This window comes from Microcebus murinus, chromosome 2 (assembly GCF_040939455.1).
Source record: "Microcebus murinus isolate Inina chromosome 2, M.murinus_Inina_mat1.0, whole genome shotgun sequence".
In the NCBI taxonomy this organism is placed as follows: Eukaryota; Metazoa; Chordata; class Mammalia; order Primates; family Cheirogaleidae; genus Microcebus; species Microcebus murinus.
Genome location: NC_134105.1, coordinates 81,187,420 through 81,208,300, shown reverse-complemented (window position 1 = coordinate 81,208,300; position 20,881 = coordinate 81,187,420). Strand labels below are relative to the sequence as shown.

General features: G+C 37.1%; 1 protein-coding gene across 1 annotated transcript in view; it reads right to left on the bottom strand.

Annotated features, from left to right (window-relative positions):
- Window positions 1–1,499: 1,499 nt before the first annotated feature.
- The window catches only part of CDC14A (cell division cycle 14A), a 164,153-nt gene continuing 144,771 nt past the window's right edge, over window positions 1,500–20,881 (bottom strand). The window contains exon 17 of the mRNA XM_012748620.3: window positions 1,500–4,385. Coding sequence (XP_012604074.1) covers window positions 4,356–4,385 — 30 coding nt within the window. The 3' untranslated portion in view covers window positions 1,500–4,355. The remainder of the gene's footprint in view (window positions 4,386–20,881) is intronic.

The window sequence follows — 20,881 nt, the reverse complement described above, 5'->3', positions numbered from 1 at the left end:
CCCAATGAGGTGTTCTGGAGTTGACTAAACATGTGTATTTGGTGTGAATATGCCCAACCTAGGAAAGGACAGATTTCTGGTGACGTTCGACAGGCCTCCTTTTCTCAGCTTTGAGCCCAAGCATCAGTTGCCTCAAAATTCAGTGTCCAAAGCCTGTCCTTACTCCTCTGTGGTACACCTGCTCTGTTCTTTGAAGCCACCTCATATCCTTGTGGAAGACAGCCATAATATGAATAAACAAAATTGTTTATTTTGCAATTGGCCCCTCTGTATCCATGGGTTCCACATCCCAAATAGGGATGGAAAATATTTGGGAGAAAAAATTTCATCTGTCCTGAACATGTATAGACTTTTTATTGTCATTGTTCCTTAACACAGTATAACAATGATTTACATAGCACTTACATTGTATTAGATATCATAATCATCTATGGATGATTTAATGTATATGGAAGGATGTGCATAAGTTATATGCAAATATTACATCATTTTCTGTAAGGGACTTGAGCATCTTCGAATGTTGGTACCAATGGGCATCCTGGAACCAACCGCACAGGCATAGTGACTGAGGACGAATATACGTTTTATAGGTCATTACCCCTAAATCTGAAGTTTAATGTAAATATTTGCAGCTAGAGTCATTTCTACAGTTGCTACCATGCCCATTTTTCACCCGCAGTCCAACTTCTCAAAAATATGTGGTTAATTTGATTCAAACCAAAGGAGGAACAGCAAGTGGTGATATAATTTACCTTGATTTTGGTGCTATGGGGTTAAAACAAGGCACGAGAAGAGAAAAAGTCAGCTTATTTATGTTTGTCCACTTCAAACCAGTTCTAAATATATATATTTCACATTAAAATTAGACTTTTAGTGTAAGTTTCTACTTGCACTTAGCAAAAAAAAAAAAAAAAGTTTAAAATTCTCTAGAAAAGCTGTTTTTCTCCTTCTTGATATAATTATCATAATTCAATCCATAGAGAAGGAACTGGGTGGGAATATATTAACATTTCAATTCAGCTCAAAATAACTTAATACGATTATTTCCTACTTTCCTTTATACACCGTGGTTGCTAACTCTATGCAATATATGTGTAAATAAATGAGCTTTATCTTATGTTGTAAATCATATTCTGCTGTAATTAGAACGATCCCTAATTAATCTTCTGAGGAGATACATGGTGACCAAATTCCTGCTTTGCTGAGTGTTGCAAAGGGGACTCCGGGGCTTTTGCAGGCGTCATTAACTCTGCTGTATAATGGTACTTTGAGAAAGAGCACAGACCTCTTATGTGACATGAAACGCCATAGAGTGCTGTTCAGCTTATATGCCAACAATTGGTTTCATTAGATACTTTTAACAGATTAATGGTTTACATGCCACCAAAGAAAGCATACAAGTGAAAACAATTTCGAAAACACATTTGTGTAGCTTATAGTAGGTAAATTCGTGTTCCTGCTATATTTGAATCACAGCTGAAGATATACATGTATTGAGTAGTCTTTCCAAGTGTGTTTTGAGATTTATAAATCATTTTAAATCTAAGGTTAACAAAATCATGTGAACTCAATGACCAATAGGCAAAAAATTTGTTGAAACTAGCTGATTTTTTTTTTTTTTGCTTTCTTTTTCATAGTAACTCAATCCGTAGAAAGAGAGATTTTTCTGCCCTTCTAAATAGGTTCATGGATCCATTAAGAAATCTCCTTCCCTAAGATGTGGTCTCATGACAGTCCCGGTACCCCCTGTTTCATGCAGTGTTGTGAAGACAGCTATTTACTGATTCCCAATTCCAGAAGTGTAACTACCCTCCTACCCACAACCTTTCCTTTGCATTCTAAAAAAAGATTTCAAAGAAAAAAAAAGAAACATCACCACCAAAAGAGATCCAATTTAATATATAAAAATCTCTGATAAATAGTGTAGCTTTTTTCTCCTAAGTTGACTCTTCAGATCCAACAGACGTGAGGTTTGTTCCATCTGATTTATTTCTATAATTTCCCCCTTCAGAAAAATGGCCATTCTTCCCCAAAAGGAACTGCTGACTAGTGTGTCACACAATAGTCATCAATGGTCATAAATGACCAAACAGGACCAAAACACTGATCATGATCAGTGTTTTATTAACAGGAAGGAAAATCAGGGAAAGAGAAAGAGAGCAAGAACCTAACATTATCTGACTTTTGTGAAATTCAAAGTATAAAGTTTTTCTGAGCAAAGCGCCATGTACTTCAGGCAATGGCAACAACCTGGAAAGTCAATAAAAGATAAACTAAAAAACAAGAATGGAGATCTTGAGAAACTCAAAAGGCATCAACCATATTGAATAAAAAAATTATAAAGAGACTTCAGTACACTGATAACTCAAAATCCAAATTATAAAAGGAATAAGTAAATTGCATAAAACTTTTATTTATTAACAGTGTATTCTTCTACACTTTAAAATAGAACAAAATATCTTTTGAAAGATAAACTATTCATAAGAAAATACATGTCAAACAATTTTTATTATTGGAGTAGAATTACTTTGCTATATACTTTCTATATTATATACATCCACTTCATGGTATGTCTATGTACATACATGTGTAAAATAGTTTTAAGACATACACATGTAGATACATATGACATTAACACAAAATTATGGAAAATTTACAGTAGTCAACTTTACAATCATTTTAAGAGCTGCACACAAATTAGTGTTCACAGAACTAAAACCGTCAACATGGTTTCCCTTTCCCCTACTTCTCAAACGTCATCTGAATTACTTGTCAATGATTATCTGAAAAAATACTATCATCTTCCTGTACAATTAACCAATTTTTTTACAATAACTCATAATAAAATATTTTACTTTTTCAGCTTTAGAAAAGATAAACAATTTCATTCCACTTATTGTAATTTTTATTCCTAAAACATACAATTCATTTTTTTCATCAGTTTAGTGCAATTTTTGGTACTGCAATTATTGAAGGTTAACAAACCTGAGTCAAACATTCATTCAAATGCCTTTTTAAAAACATACAACATGAACAAAAATGTTTTGCGGAAGCATATCGTCTCAAGGGACCCCCTCCTAATAAATGCATTCTAAGTAACTTAATGGTTGGGAGTAAACACTTCATATGAATCCACTTAACTAGCACTTGCAAGATCGGAGTAATCTACTCTTAAGCAGCCTGGAAGGGAATCCGGATCTAAGGCTCCCCGACTCCTCATAGAAAGGAAGCCTGCAGGCTTCTGAGGACCTAAAACAAGATTACACTTACATCAAAGGGCTCTGAGTACCTATAAGAGGGGTCCTTTTATTTTTTTGTAAGGTTCCAGCTATGCAGACAGAATACAGATACATATTCCGTTTTAAAAATATCTCCTTTAAGACAGAGAACTACTTAGCAGCATCTTTTTTCTGTATTTTTTTTTTCTTCATTGATTTAAAACTGGCATCAGACCATGTGTGATTACGGCAAACAACAACTTCGTACCAAAAGTAGGATGTTTTATTCACGTCAAGAACTCTTTTGAAAGGAAGAAAGAAATAAAAGCATTTGGAATGTTGAGTCATTTCATAGAGAAACACCATGCTTTCAGGAGAAATATTCGGTGAATTCTGATTTTCAACTATGCTAAGTTTTTTTAAAGGCCCCAAGGATGCAAAGCTAATTTAATTGGCTCGGCAACAAAAACAAAAGGAAAGGAAATTGTCCTAAATAAGGCATATCAGATACTCTTGGTAGAGATAAACTGGGTAAACGTAGACAGGCTTCCCAAAAGAAGGAACTGATCTGCTGTATTCCTAGTAGAAGCATAAAAATCACTTCCTAAAACTTTCTCTTACTCTTTCTTTACAAGGAGGAATTATTTATTCATGGTAGACAAAACCATACTAAAACTAAACAAATTTAAAATACAAATTTTTGGTAGCAAACAGCATGAAAATCTAAATCAAAATATAGTCTAGTTTTTACATAATTTTATATATTTATAAATTTATCAAAATAGTCTTTTAAAGTTCACAATACATACATAATGTTAACACTGTACATGTAAATGTAATAATAAATGTAGTACTGAAATACATTAAAAATAACCTTTCAAAATACCAAATTCAACATTAAAACTGCCTTAAAAAGTGTTGAAATCTCCATAAACATAGTTTCAGTGCATTTATAGTAGTCATTAACCAGTTTTTTGGTTTCAAGTCTCTTGGAGGTGTTATCTTAGTGCTCTCCTTAATTTAAGGTAAGAAGGCAGAGATATTCTTCCAGCAGGAAGTTGTTTCCCTCTACATTGCTCGTCCGGATGAAGAAATTGTGTCTAAGAGTGGAACAGCGTTCACCGGAGTGGCAAGGCCTTAGTAGTGAACATATTCAGACTGAAGGGACTGTGCAGGGAAAGAGATAAACTGAGGTTAAATTCCATCACATGTAAAACTTCTAGTAAGTCATTCAGCTTCCTCCTTCAACACAAGAGCGTTTAGCTCTATTATATAAAAGAGACATAAACTAAGAAACAATAGAAACAAAAAGATGGGGGAAACAAAACATGTGCTAAATAAGGATAAGATATTCAATTAGGTAAAGTGATTACAAGAAAACTTTACATTTTAAAATATTAATAGTGATTAAAAATTAAGCATTAATTCAAAATTGAGAGGTAGCCTAAACTCATTTCTAAGCTTTTATGCAATAATATTGAGTTTTACCCAAAAATATTAAATGATAATTGTAACTAATTAAAGATTATTAGTATATACTTTGAGAAGATACATACTTATTAAATTTAACTCAGTATGTACCGATGGCATGTTAATGCTTCTAACGAAGTAGAATTAGCAGTCATTTAAATAAATTCCTTTATAATGCTTGAATTTAATAAACACCTTACAAATCCTTTCCATTAAGGGGAAACAAAGAACTACCAGCTTAAGACACAAAACCATTTAAGGGAAGAGTCTTGCAATCAAAACTCAATAAACAGTAGGCAACTTTCAAGTAAGCAATATAAGTTCCTCCCACTTATACTAGTGGTTAGTATCTAATATCTAATCCCATATTAGATACTAACATATAAAAGGAGCATGATTAGGATATGTAATCAGAATGCATGGATAACAGACATAAACCAGAAAAGATAAAGAGAGCTTGAGAAAGTTTGCCAAACATATTTTTTAAGCAGCAAATGATGGTTAGAAAAGAAGGAACATAAATAAAGAAGGAACATAAATCAATCTAAACATTAACAATATTTTTTTTGCACAATTCTTCTAAAAAATACTTAGAACAACGAAGTTTACTTGATTTTCTACCAAATGCCCTTTTCTCTCTCCCAATAATTATTTCTCAAATTTATCTGCAGTATTTTATTAACAGGTCTAATCAATTCTAACACTGGTCAATTTTGATGATCTAGGTATATTAAAAAAGGATCTGTCCATTTTCCAAAGAGCTTACAAAAGGATTCAAACTATCTCTACTGAGCTTCAAAACCCCAGTGAATTTTAAATTCTAACAACAGCCATTTACTAAGTACCTATTAACACAGTGAGTCAAAAAGCTGTGATCCCTGACCTCAAAGTGCAAAAGGCCACACTGTCGTAACACATGTGAAATGAAAAGACAGGTGTCAACATTAAATAGCAATATATGTTATTAACAGCATGCACCAGCAGAGGATTAGGCGGGGGAGTGGTAAGGGAAAGGGGTGGTGCTCTGGGCTTCAAGTTTTAAGAAAGAGGTTAAATGTCAAGATCTACTGGGAGGAATGGAAAAGGTCTGGCAAGCTGACTTTCTCAATACCAGATGTGGTTTATGCTAAGGCTTCAAAACAGGAGTGAGATGATTAAGAATAAGGCACTATACTATAAATATACCTGAACTTATAGGAGGAATAAAAGCTGTAAGATGCTGAGAAAGTCCAGTGAAACTGGTTCAATACCTTGAAGCCCATGTACATTTAACTCGTGGGATACCAATTACTACACTAGCAATTATAGCATAAAAACAGACTGTCATTTTTCAGCTTTTTTCCCAGTTTCTTCTAGAGTCTGGCAAGTAGTCAGAGGACAGCCAGGGAAGTCCCCCCAGCTGCAAGAATGCCACGCAGGCATGTTATCCATCAGCCAGAGCTTTCTTGGGAATATTTAACTTTTACTTGTGTTCCAATTAGAACAGTTGTTTGTGTTATCACTAACAGAAATTAGAAAACTCCTTAAGCTGTTTACACATTTAGAACAAAGTTGTTTTTGCAAGCACCTCTGAAGCTCTATCAATTCTCAATAAATGGAGATACAGCAAATAGATACTCTACAGACAAGTGACCATTATTAAACTTTCTTCTAGAGTATTTATGTGTACTTCAATGTATAGGGGATAAATATGTGTGCGTGCATATATACATTTATTCATTTTATGAATCATGGTACCCACTAAACTGGAAAACAGAAATAGTCTCGAACACTTTAAGGATTTCTATTATTCACGTGAAGTATATATTCCTGAGTCTTCTGGCCGAAGTCTTTGCTTTCACGTAGCACAGCCCACAAACTCTGGCTAGTGTTTAATCCAACCTCAGACACAGTTCACCACAAGCCCTATTGCTTCCTTTTCCACCCACCTGGTCTGCTCTCTCATGTTGCCTAACCTGCCCTGTGGGCTTCTACAAACAAGTGAAGACATAATTTGACCAAAAATAATGGACCTTCTGTCATGCTATTGCCTTCATTCAACAATTACTAAACGTCAATTGTATATATTAGGCACTGGGAGATAAAAATACAATACCAAAGTTCCCAAAACAAAACACATTCCATGGTTGCCTTATATGGTATAAAGAGTGTTAAAAGGATATAAAAGATCAGTAAAAAGAGTTTAGCAAATTATTCTGACATCAGTATTTTGTAACAAATTTAACTTCTTTTCATTTTCAATCTAAAATAAAAATCTTAATGGACTAAAGGAAGAAGAGAATTGTTCAAGTCTACAAGACCTACTTACTGTAAAAAATCATAACTAACACTTCAAGGCCTTTTCACTGGGGAGCAGCAGTGTGAGATGACAGGAATATTTACACTTCAAGCACCACATTCTTACACGATGGGGCTGTATTGATGGTCTCTCTGCGTCATTTGTACATGGCCACAGTTGAGGAAACCTCTGGGGAAAATGCCAGTATTCCCCATTTGAAGTCTTAGCACTGAGGATGGATAGGTAGATAGATACATAAAGCTGCTTTAATTCCTAGTGTGACCTAATACACATTATAACAAAGCTTCTTCATGCTTTGAAATTTCATGCTTCTTTCACAGTAACAGGTAGGACTACCAACTATATAAAATGTCTTCCAAATGTCCATGCATTGTAAAATTACTAATATTCCAGAAAAGACAAGAGCCACTTATTGGCATTTTAATTTTTTATAGGAAAAATGTAAATGTATTTTATATTCCATAAGAATATCATTATTGCTATTGATTATATCATTCAAGAAATAGATTCATGGAAGTATAATTATCTGGAGCTCTTAATGCATTAGATATATTACTTGGCAGGTCAATTCTGAGATAGTTATTTACTGAGTACTTTCTATATACCAGGCACAGTTCTAAACATCTTATACGTATTCACTTATTAAATGTTCCAGACAACTCATTTTACAGGCAAAATGGAATTTCAGGGAAATTGAGGCACAAAACAGTGAGGCAATTTACCCAAGATCATGCAATTAGGAAGTGCAGAAGCTAGAATTTGAACCCCAGCAGCCTGTCTCAAAAGCCCAAACCCTTAGCCAACATAGTCCTCGACAACTTCTAGCATTTATCCTGTGACCACTACATATTCAATCTAACATTCTCTACCACCCTGATACAGACACAAATAATGATCTTAGGCAGGGTATGATCCTGAGCGAATGAAGAAATATTAAACTACTTTTTTAAATATAATATTTATTACATTAAAAGATAAATATATCTTTAAATAATTTTCATCAGGTCTGAATCCAAAAGAATTTTCAGGAATATTCTAAATTTAAAAGAAATTTTCTTTATAAGAACATCCATGCTTAAGTATTATTTTTTTTTCAAATCAAAAGTTTAGTTTATTATATCTCAAACAAGAAGCAGTACAATTAATCAAAGTATCATACTTAAGTATTCTAAGTAAATGCTTTGCTTGGCCAATGTTTTTTGTTGTTACCATAATGAATTAAAATATCTGAAATCCAAGCAACAAAAAAAATTAACAATGGCAATGGAGATGGTTATGAAGAAATTGAGACCTGAGGTGTAAATATTATTTTATAAGTTAGCACTTGTTTATATAACCAAGAGATTTTAATTTCTCAAATATAATATCCAAGTTCATTTGGTCAGTAAGTTCAACAGTGTTATATTGAGTTAGGACCAGATCAAGTTTATTATAAATCTATAGTATTATTATGGTATGAATACCCTAAACTAATAATACAGCAATATGCAACCTGAAAAATAAAGATAAAATTGCCTTACACTTGCAGCCCCCAAAATTTTTATGTCAAAATATAAGCTTCCATCAAGAAGTCTTGTTCTCTGAAAGCAGTAAGATTTGACATAAAACAGCGTGTTAGGTAAGGAGATCAAGACAATTTGTTCTGTTCTAGAAATCTGCTACTAATCTGTTTTGGCAGATGTAGGTAGTAACTTTAAAAATTTACCTATTCTGGAGGTGTTTCTTTTTTAAACAGCCCAGTTATCTAATCATGGTAGAAAAGTGTCTAATAATTATAGATATAAATATTATACAGATGATTAATAAAACTATAAATTGGTTATCAAAAACAGAACACTGTAAAGGATAACTAAAGATTAAGGTCATTGCCAGGAAATGAACGAAACAACGTCTTAATGATCTTAAACCGAAGGACCCAATAGCCTGGGATCCTACTAGGTCAAAGTCCTGACCCAAAATCTCCATGGACTGTTGCAACACTGACTTTTTCTTTCCTGCATTTCTTCAATTTTCCAAGTCCCTTAAGGAAGAAAAAATATAGTCTACTAGTTATCCCTAGTTTGAGTTCTAACTGCAGAGGCAAAAAGCACCTAAAATAAATGGTTTATTTTAATGTGATAGATAAAGGAAAAAACACATGTTTGGCAACAGGGTATTTCTAATATTTTAAGTTTTAGTGAACAAATACAACACTGGGGAAAAGTAACTGCCTCTATACTCCTGTGCCTCTTTATGTCTTTGTAAATAGAGTTCCCAATTTTTGTATTGTTTATAAATTAACGTGCAAAATGCATGCATTGATACATATTTCCACAAATGTGGTTTCCAAATGTTGAAAAGTATTTGCCTCTGCTTATATAATACATACTTCTCCAATAACACTAGATGAAACAGAGCTGGATAAGGTTTTATTAGCATAATATTAACACAAAAGACTAAGGTTTGTGATAAAATCAGCTTTGAAAGGGGTGTATATATTTTTCTATAGTGTTTATGCATTTCAGGGACCCCAAGATTTAACAAGCCAATTTGGGTTAATTAAAATGCTATATCAAACATTCTTTCACCTTCCTACATGATTTTTAATAGATTCTTTTCTCTGGGGAAATTTAATATATGCTTTTCAACAATCACAAAAAGCTCAATTGTTAGATGACAGATTGTTGACACCCAGCTTGACTCAGCCAACCATTACATTAGTGTTTTCAGTTCATCTGAACACTGAAATTATATTGATGTAAGCTTGGTAAATTTTATTTTCTCTTATTTTAGTAAAGTCATATTTCTAGAAAAAAATATACAACTTCCAGATTACTGTATATCAAAGATAAAGCTGAAAACTCGTTTTGCTTTTTGTTAGTGCTTCATATGCTAACAATGAGACACAGGCTCCCAAACGCTTTAGCTTAACATGCACAGACCCAGATATATTATCCAACTTTTAGCCAATAAATATTTATTAGGCACTTCTTTAAATACGGAACCTCAAGACACAAAGATGCTTCCGAGACACTTAACAGCTAACAGAGGAAAGAAAGAATCATGTATAACCAACTATAATATGAAGGTGACCAGGGATATGAACAAAATCCCATGAGAGTCAAGAAGGAAAAGACATTCTGGGTGGATTACAAATGCTTTATCAAAAAGATTATTGAACCAGGCCAGGAAATAAAAAACCAGGGGAGAAAGGAGAACAAGCAGAGTGAACTACGCATGCTAGGGTTCAGGCTCAAGGCAGGGTGTGACACTCTTGTGGAATGCCAGCCAGGGTGCCAGGGAGACTGCTGGGGAGAAGGGAGGCAGGGAGGCACAAGGGAAAAGCCTCAAGGGCAAGCCATCATTCAGAGCGGAGCCACTGAACAACGCCAAAAAAGAAAATGATTTCATTCGCTCTGTGTCTTAGAAATTTAACGCTGACAGCAGTATCAAGGACAGATTAAAAGCAAGAGACACTTAAGGCAGGGAGAAAACGTAAAGGGCTATGCAACAGTTCATGAAGACCTCAATTAGGGCAGCAGAGTGATAAGAATGGAGGGACAGAAAGATGTTTCAGAGGGAGAACTGATAGCACTCGGTGCCTGGATGCAGCACAGCTTTGGAAAGGCAGGTGTAGCATCAAAGATGATTCCAAATGTCTAACTTTGAGGACTGGGTGAATAGAGATGAGATTACTGAGCCAGAAAACCAAAGAGGAAACTGGCGGTTGAAAGAACATGTCTTCTCCCCATCCCAGGTAACACTCACAGGAAGTTGGGAGTGTAGATACATGCTCAGGATATTACCCCAAGAGAGAAGAAGGCTATGGTCCACGCTCTGGGGAAAATGATTAAGAGGCATGCAAAGGAAAACAAATATATAATGATTTGGGGGAGGGGGAGGAGAATGAGTAACAGGGGAAAATAATATTCCAAAAATCAAAGGGGAAGAAAAACGACAGAGAAATGGGGTGGCCAATTTTGCCAAATGCTGCAGAAAGACTAAGAAGAATGAGGACTAACAGGAGACCCTCAGATCTGGCCTTGAAGAAGTCAGCAGTAACCTGGGGAGACACTTTCACGAGCATGGGGGGCCACCTCCCAGCTACAGAGCAGGAGAACACCAAAGATGAGAGAAGAGGCAATGTGGGCTTCTCGTTCTCTAAGTGTTTTGGCCATAAAGGAGAAATTGTAAAGAAGACAGGACTGAGGGAAGACTCCTCCACATCCCCCACCAGCCTACCAATTTGGATGTGCACATTTGCCAGGGAAGAGGTTGAAGATACAAGTAGGGAAGGAAGTGGACGGGACAACTTCCAGGAAGAGTTGGAAAGAACAGTATCGTAGATGGAGTTACCATTGGAAAACAGTAAGGTTTCCTGTGATCTAAAAGGGAAGGGAAAAAAGAGTGAGTGCAGATGCAGACAAACGTTGAGGGAGAGAAGAAGGCAGTTAAAGGAAATCACTTCTGATGAATTCTATGTTCCCGTCAAGTCTCTAGGCTAGGTCGCGTGGCTCCAGCTGCTAGGAAGAGTTGTGTTGGTGAGAATGTTAAAAAGCTTCAGGACAGCCAGTGTGGGGAAGAGAGAGGGGAGCCAAAAAGGGATAAGTAAACTAATGCTGAGCACTGAGGGGCCAGGTGTATTAGAAACACATCTGAAATGGAGCCAACTGGCCAAGTTATGGGATTTTTCGCCAACGGTGCACAGAAGAGAAAGATGAGGAACAGATACAAAAGATTGATGAATTGATCTAATTTTGGAGGCTGCTAATAAAGTGGCTACAGAAAGAATGCCCAAGATGTTGGGAAAAGGAAGCAGAAATAACTATGCAGGCTACAGAAGGGAAGAAGTACACTGAGAAGGCTGGAGAAATAGGCAGGGTCAGAAAGAGGTCACGGGGCAGAGTTAGCCGAGGAGGGAAGTGTTTGACAGGAGCCTGGGAGGAATCAAGATGTCAGAAGCAATGCTCTCAGCAATAAATGGATTTCCAAGTGAATAAAAATAAAGATCCTGGAGTTAAGGAAGTTTAAAATACGGTCTCCATGAGACCTTGGGCAAGTCATTGCCTCTCTGAGTCTCGTAGCTAAAAAGTAGAAGCACAAGTCCTCAAGGGATGAAAGTGGGTAGATGACAGTGATGAGGACAAAAAGATCCTCATGTCATGGGATGATGTTCTCAAAAGAGAGGGGGGTGTTGAAACGAGGTGTCTAATAGGAAATTAGAGCACAGCATTTCCCTCTAAAGACCTGGGAGTTACCTGAGAGTACGTAATTTGTACTTAAAGAGTAAATGAGGGAAATCAGGACGGAATGGGTCAAGCTTATTTTTCTCACTTTCAAAGGAAGACTTCTTGATTTTCTCCTTTGGTTTACTGCTTATTCATAACAGAAGGGGCTCACAATGGTCTGCCCAAGAGAGGAAAATATCTGCCTCTAACTTGATAAAACAGTTCTCTCCCACATGTTAGCCACTGAGCTGTTCAGGCATTCGCTCTCATGGAGAGCCTGTGTCATTTACTAAAGACTCCTGTTAGAGGCAAACCCAGTGACTTTACAAGTAAGTAACATGCATGTGGTGTCTGTGCTTGTTCATATGTGCATGCATACCACATCTTTGTGTGTCTGTGTATAAGGGGATTGCAATACAAATATGCCTTTCTGGGCCAAAGATCTTTTACACACACATACACATAGTAAATTTCCAATTTTGGAAAGAAAAAAATGACCTACTCAATATTATAATAGAAATGATGAAAGTATAGAATGAATAAGCCCATAATCACAGAGGTAAGCATAGCCAAATGCTGGAAGCTGTGGAGATACCAAAAATAAGAGACTATGTTTTCTAACCTTATGTTTCTAACCTCAAGTTTACCAACCAATTCAGTGGAGACCCAAGACCCTACATCCTCGAGACAGATGACCTGCAATACAAGAGGGGGGGGGGGTGTAGGCCAGTGCCCGCGACAGGCAGGACAGCTTCAGAAAATGTCATGAGTGCTACAGTTGGGAGAGGTCAAGAAAGGGTTCACAGAGAAAGGGCTAACACTCAGACCAACTCCTGATGGGAAGGATTCTGAGAAATTAAGGGGAGGAGGAAGGGAGAGCAGGTTGGGAACACAGCATGTAAGAAGAATATAGAGGCAGGAGGAGCAGGGCTTGCTCAAGGACGTAAGAAACTCTGTCTGGCAGAAGCAAAAGGTTCATGCTCAGTAGAGGGAAATGAGTTTGAAAAGCTGGTTGGAGAAGACTTAAACAGGCCCTGAATGGCAAGCTGGAGAGACTGGAGCTACTTCATGTCAAGATGGAACTGAAAGTTATGCTCTAAACTACCCTTCTAGGTATACATTAAGCATTTTTAAAAGAGGAAGAAGAAAGCACAGCAGGACTCAAAAGCAAGATAAGCATCTTTGTGGCCCAGAAATCAAAACAAGACAGCGGCAAGCCTCTGGCTATGGAGCTGGAAGCTGGCAGAGGTGGCCAGGTGTTCCATCCCTGTGGCCACACAGGCCAAATGCCCCTGGCCTGGTACTCGGGCTAGGGTCAGGCTATCCCACCTGTGGAAAGAGGCTGTGAGAAGCTGGGACCACTGCCTTCGGGCCAGGGGTGCTATGGAGCCATGTGCCCACCTGAGAAGCAAGCCTGGGCCGAGCTCACCGAGAGACAGGAGCCTGGGTCATTAAGACCTATTTCTAGACTGCAAGACCTAAAGGATCAGGTAGAGCCAACAAGAAGGCCAGCAGTTAAGGAGGGAAAAACAGAGAGAGGAGAGAAACAAAAAAAAGCTCCTATCCAGTGTAAACCTACCAACTACAATTCCATAACACACAAGGAAAATGAACACTAAGAGAACTGACACAGTCTGCAACCAGGAGACAAACTCTCACAGGCTGAAATGCAAATATCAAAGCAATTATCAAAATGACTTATCACTTCAGATCGTCAAGATGAAAAAGTGAAAAGTGTCCACATAAAGAACAAGAAATCATGAAACAAAAACAAGCAGGTCCAAATTAGAACACATGGCTATCGTAAGGAACAAATTATTAATAGAAATGCCAGAAAAGAAAGATACGGCCATTGAAATCAAAAGTCAATGAGTTGGGGACATACTCCAGAATGGACATGTTAAAGACAATTCGTGAATGAAAAAATAACAGCAGGAATTCAATCAAGAATACAGCCAGAGCTGAGGAAATATAAAAATAGAAGGTAAGAAATATTGAGGACAGAACAAAAGGCTCCAACATAAGTTTAGGGGGTATTGCAAAAGGAGAAGATAGGGGGAAAGGCAGGAAAGCAATATCCTAAGAGATAATGTCTGAGACTCTTCCCTAACTGAGAAATCCATCGGCTCTAAGACTGAAAGCACACAGGGAGGCCGAGCACAATGAATTATAATGAATCCATATCTAAATATGTTGTGGCGAAACTGCAGACTTTCAAGGAAAAAGAAAAAATCTTATAATCTAGGATAATTGGTTTTTTCTTTAAACACAGAAGTGTTTTAAACAAAGGCTTAAATTAGGAAGCATATTTTAAGTGTTTTCTGGCAGCCGTGCAAAGACAGAGAGAAGGAACCAAAAAATAAGGGCAGATCAGTGAAGCCAGACGATGCCTGCATGGAGCTTTCCATCTGGCAGGGGACAAAGGCACCTTTGTCTTACTTTGCTCCACTCAAAACAACACTGAGCTCACGGCAGACACACATAAATATCAGATATAACTTTTTTCAATTGGACAAGGTTTTACGCATATATAAAGAGCACTCACTTTGTTTAACTCTCTGCCAAAAAATAAAAGCCAAGATTTTAAAAAAAGATTATTTTCCATTGACCCAGCAGTATTGTTTATATTACATAAGAAAAAAAGTGTAAAATTACATTGGAACAACCAAAGCAAGTAATAATTCTAATGCATTTGAGAATATAAACCAATTCTTATTCTTTATACATTTCTGGATCAACCTTATCACTTAAAAGTAAGTTTTGTGTTTGAAAGACTCGTTTCAAATGGAGAGTCGAAAATAGGTGACTGGCTTTATACAGAAAATTAATGTAAACCACCATTTAACACTGGAAACTTAAATTACAGTTACAAGTATCTGCCAACACTGTGTGTATATAAATAGCTTATATGCAAATTTAAAGGCATCATCTGAACTACGCTCACCTCAAAACAATTTGATGCTTTAATTGTCAAGTAACATTTCCAAGTCCCCTTGGGAAAGGAAAAAAAGAATAGCAATGTTGAATAAATGCCAAACATGTGGTTCAATACTGAGATTGAGCTAACATTCTTGATATTATTAGTCTCCCTTAGCTGAAAAATTGCATCAAATCTATGGCAATGCCACAACAAAAAAGGAGAGATTCAAAAACCAAAGCAGGCCCGGCGTGGTGGTTCACGCCTGTAATCCTAGCACTCTGGGAGGCCCAGGCGGGCGGATTGCTCAAGGTCAGGAGTTCAAAAACCAACCTGAGCAAGAGCAAGACCCTATCTCTACTAAAAATACAAACAAATTAAAAATATATATAGAAAAAATTACCTGGGCATGGTGGCACATGCCTGTAGTCCCAGCTACTCTGGAGGCTGAGGCAGGAGGATCACTTGAGCCCAGGAGTTTGAGGTTGCTGTGAGATAGGCTGATGCCATGGCACTCTAGCCCGGGCAACAAAGTGAGACTCTGTCTCAAAAACAAAACAAAACAAAAAAGAAAACCCAAAAAACAAAATACCAAAGCAACTTAAATGTTCGACAAAAGGTTAGAAAGCTAGTACTAAACTTTAATCTTAATAAATATTAATTAATAAATATGAATAAATGCCACATTTAAAATCAGGCCAGGATGACAGTTTCTAAAACAGAATAGACAGAAGGAAAAGACATCAAGTTTACACCAGGAAAAGCTATTATATACTAGCAGAAAGTAGTAGCATTTTATTGGGAATGGATGTTCAAACAATCAAAAGTATGAATTTAGCACTGTCACCACTAACGTTATTCCAAAGCAAAAATGAAGCATGCTTTAATGCACGTGCCAATCACCCAGTAGATTTGCATCACACTGGTTATTTTACAAAGCTGGAATCCAACATTTTGATCTTACTCCAAGTCCTACTTTAAGGACTAATAATTCCTTAAAATTTATATATATTCTACCTGATGTTAGAACACAGAAGAACTTAACCTGATCATAGGCTATCGAGGTTGTTCTTACAGTGGTCAGGTTCGAATTGGAGAACTCACCCAAGAGTCTCCATCACCAGAGAACAGCACTAACAGGTGCGGTATAAAATGGCTCCCACCACTGCGACAGAGGACTACACTTCAGCCTGTCTCAACTGCGGTATAAGAATGCTACAGTAAAGGAGAAAGTACATACTATTTAATTTCAATTTTCCTTTCAATTTTAAACCAAGTATTTTATACAGTCTTTCCCATCTGTGTCTAGAACTGTGTTAGAAATCATGAAATACAAAAGAGTTTTATATTTCATAAACAAAGTTTAAAATGTGGAGACAAGCCTGGCATAAAGGGATAATACATAAGCAAATATAGATGTCCATGTATGTAATAGCAACACTATAATTGATAAAATAAAGTACTAAATATTCACCATGAATAGGAACAGAAGTTAAAAAGGAAAACATTGGGTGGGTTGAATTTATCAGGGAAAGCTTCACAGAGGAGATGGAAGGTAATGTATGTCTTTAAGAATAAAAACGGGTGAAGAGGACAGGAATCTTCCAAGAAAGGGCTTCCGAAAGGCCAGGAGTAGGCGAGAACACAGTGGGGGAAGAGGACAAGGGAACACAATGTTCAGGGAAGGAGTAGGTTAAATGCAGGGGCGCAGATTCAATAGGAGAACACAGTACAGAGGGCCTGAATCTCAGCCATGAATTTCAGGGTTAATGTTCTGGCATTAGGGGATCATTGGTCATTTTTGAACAGGGGAATAAGATGCTGAAATCAATATCTATCATCTGGCAAACTACAGCTGACCTTGGTTCAAATGATGGGTTTGCCGCATATTTGCAGTACAATCTTGGGCAAAATTATGTAACCTCTCAGATCCTCAAGATTTTTTTTTTTTTTTGACACACAGTCTCACTCCATTGCCCAGGCTAGAGTGCCGTGGCATCAGCCCAGCTCACAGCAACCTCCAATTCCTGGGCTCAAGCAATCCTTCTGCCTCAGTCTCCTGAGTAGCTAGGACTACAGGCATGTGCCACCATGCCCAGCTAATTTTTTTCTATATATTTTTAGTTGGCCGATTAATTTCTTTCTATTTTTAGTAGAGACAGGGTCTCGCTCTTGCTCAGGCTGGTTTCGAACTCCTGGTCTTGAGGGATCCTCCCGCCTTGGCCTCCCAGAGTGCTAGGATTACAGGAGTGAGCCACTGTACCCGGCCAAGATTTTTATCTTTAAAACAGAAGTAATAATTCTTCTCACATTCCTTCATTTAAACATCCATCCATACTTGTATCCAATCAACAGATACTCAGTGAGTGCCTACTATCTGCCAGGCACATAACTGTGAAACCCAGAGACACCATTCCTGCCCTCCCAGAGCTTACAGCAGTGGATGATGAAAATTCAGAGTGAGAAGCATATTGTGATTAAGACCAAGGTGGGATGGAGAAAAGCTTATAGGAGAAGCACCATGACCTAACCCAGACTTGGGGGTTCAGGTAAGGTCAACGGAGGTGAATAGCAATCCAGTGATAAGTGTCATAAAAATAAAACCTAGCAAATATTCAAGACAGATACCACAAGTAATTTCAATTTAATAAAATACTTCCACCCCACCCACGCCATAATCACACGTCCCTCATTTCTTAAGCATTTGAAAATTCCTCTGAGCGTCAGGGAGTGAAACTAATTTTTTACAGTAAATGGGTCAACAGAAATGAAACCTGGTATGTGCATAGCACAGGGCAATTGAAACCGCAAGACTAGCAAATGAGGCCAGAGCAATAAAAATAAAGTCTGACTATTTCTCAGCATGCTGTCACAACCATAAGGAGTCCTTAACATTAGCTCTTGTTTTCTGTGGTAAAGCATTTAATGACAGAACAAGGAAATCATTTTTACATTTTTCTGGGGGCTGAACTGCTGCAAAAAGTGAGAGAGCAATTGCAGCTTTCAAAAGAGATACTAATTGTAGCTTTTAAAATATTAGACTCCCTCTAAACACCCATCACCCCATCCCATAAGAGTTTCTGGGTCTTTTTAAAAGGTGCTGGGAGGATATTGCCATGCAGACTTCATTTTCCTACCTAAGGATTTAAAAACATTTTTGTTAAGTGGTTTATTGCTAGTTCTTCAAGGATCCTAAGTCCCACATCTTCAGAAGCACTGGAAAGAATGACAATCTTATTTAGACAATAAACCCACTACAATTAGAAAAGCTGCAATGGACCGTAAATGAAAACAAGTCGCGACCTCCTACATTGTTCCACACAAAGTGGAAATTTCCATCTTCATTTCGACTTTCTACCAGATGTCAGCAGGGGTAGGACCCGGAGCTTTCCCTAGCCACAGGAGGTTTTCCAGGCAAAGATAAAGGGGAGGGTCTGCTATGAAGACCTGCTGCTTCTTACTTCCTGGGGTGAGAGGGAAGAAAATGTTGTCGTGCTGGCAATTCTATTTCTAATTGTTTTTCTTTACATTTAGATGACAAAATTAGGAGGGAGAAGGCGGGAGTAGCAGCAACTGCCTGCACAATTACTTTAAATTCAATTATTGGAAAATCATTCTATTCCAGCCAGAAGAGTCGGATGAGGAGGAGGAGGTGGAGAGGTGAAAAGAAATAACAAAATATGGAATGAAACCAAAATTAAGACTGTAAATAACATTGGCAGGGATCAAGAATTGTCAAAAGAATGCCCCCATGCTTTCTCCAGCAAAGAGGAAAACTAAGATCTAGAAAAAATAGAACATTATTCTTGTCAAGCTACCAATGCCACTGGCACTCAGCTATAAATGTGGATTACACAAAACCTTTAGCCATGAAATCTGCAAGATACTTATATTGTCATGTGTCATTTAACAATGGGGATATGTTCTGAGAATGCATCGTTATGCGGCTTCATCATTGTGCAAACGTCATAGAGCGCACTTACCCAAACCCAGATGGTATGGTATAGCCTGCTACACACCTAGGCTAGATGTTATGGCCTACTGCTCCTAGATGACAAACCTGTACAGCATGTTACTGTACTGAATACTATAGGCAATTGTAACACAATGGTATTTGTGTATCTAAACATATCTAAACATAGAAAAGGTGCAGTGAAAATAAAATATAAAAGATTAAAAAATGGCATACTTGGATAGGGCATTTTAGGGCATTTACCATGGATGGAGCCTGCAGGACTAGAAGTTGCTCTGGGTGAGTGAGTGAGTGAGTGGTGAGTGAATGTGAAGGCCTAGAACATTACTGTATACTACTGTAGACTTTATAAACACTGTACACTTAGGCTACGCTAAATTTATAAAAAAAAAAATCTTTCTTCAATAACCAATTAACCTTAGCTAATTGTAACCTTTTTACTCTATAATTTTTTTTTTTAACTTTTGACTCTTTTGTAACAACATATAGTTTAAAACACACATTACATGGCTGGGCGTGGTGGCTCACGCCTGTAACCCTAGCACTCTGGGAGGCCGAGGCAGGCGGACTGCTCAAGGTCAGGAGTTCGAAACCAGCCTGAGCAAGAGCTAGACCCCGTCTCTACTATAAATAGAAATAAATTAATTGGCTAACTAAAAACATATAGAAAAAATTAGCCAGGCATGGTGGCGCATGCCTGTAGTCCCAGCTACTCGGGAGGCTGAGGCAGTAGGATTGCTTGAGCCCAGGAGTTTGAGGTTGCTGTGAGTTAGGCTGATGCCATGGCATTCACTCTAGCCTGGGCAACAAACCAAGACTCTGTCTCAAAAAATAAAAAAATAAAAAAACACACATTATATAGCTATACAAAAATATTTTCTTTCTTTATATCTTTATTCTATAAGCTTTTCTCTATTCTAAAATTTTTTCATAATTTTTTACTTTTTCAACTTTTTAATTTAAAATTAAGACACAAACACATATATTAGCCTACACAGGGTCAGGATCATCAGTATCAGTGTCTCCCACCTCCACGTCTTGTCCCATTGGAAGGCTCCAAGGGCAGTAACACGCATGGAGCTGTCATCTCTTATGATAACAATGCCTACTTCTGGAATACCTCCTGAAGGACCTGCCTGAGGCTGTTTTATAGCTAAGTTTCTTGTTTTTAAATAAGTAGGAGTATACTCTAAAAATAATGATTAAAAAGTATAGTAATCATAAACCAGTAACACAGTCATTTACTATCAAGTATTATGCACTATATAATTGTATGTGCTATACTTTCATACGACTGGTAGCACAGGAGGTTTATTTACACCAGCTCACTACAGACACGTGAGTAATGCATTGTGTTATGACATTATGATGTCTACAGTGTCATTAGGCTATAATAGGAATTTTTCGGCTCCATTATAACCTTATGGGACCACCATTATATATGTGGTCTGTTATTGACTAAAACATCGTGATGCGGCACATGCCTATATAACTATCTATATATCTTTAACACTTTTTCTGAAAATGGAAAGATCTGTACTCTGATCTAAAAAGAGAGACTGATCCACAGTCAATATATGAAAATACTGACTGAACTCAATTCCTGCTGTGATGTCTATGATTTATGAACATAGTTATGAAAATTTAAATGCATTATCGTTTTATATCTAACCCACAGCTACATGGATTTAAGTTTTATGATACATATATACCCAATTTACATAGTGGGATTAGAATCAGATTGAAGGGTAAATGGGTTGGCAGTTACTGGCCCTAACCTATAAAAGAATCTAAAAT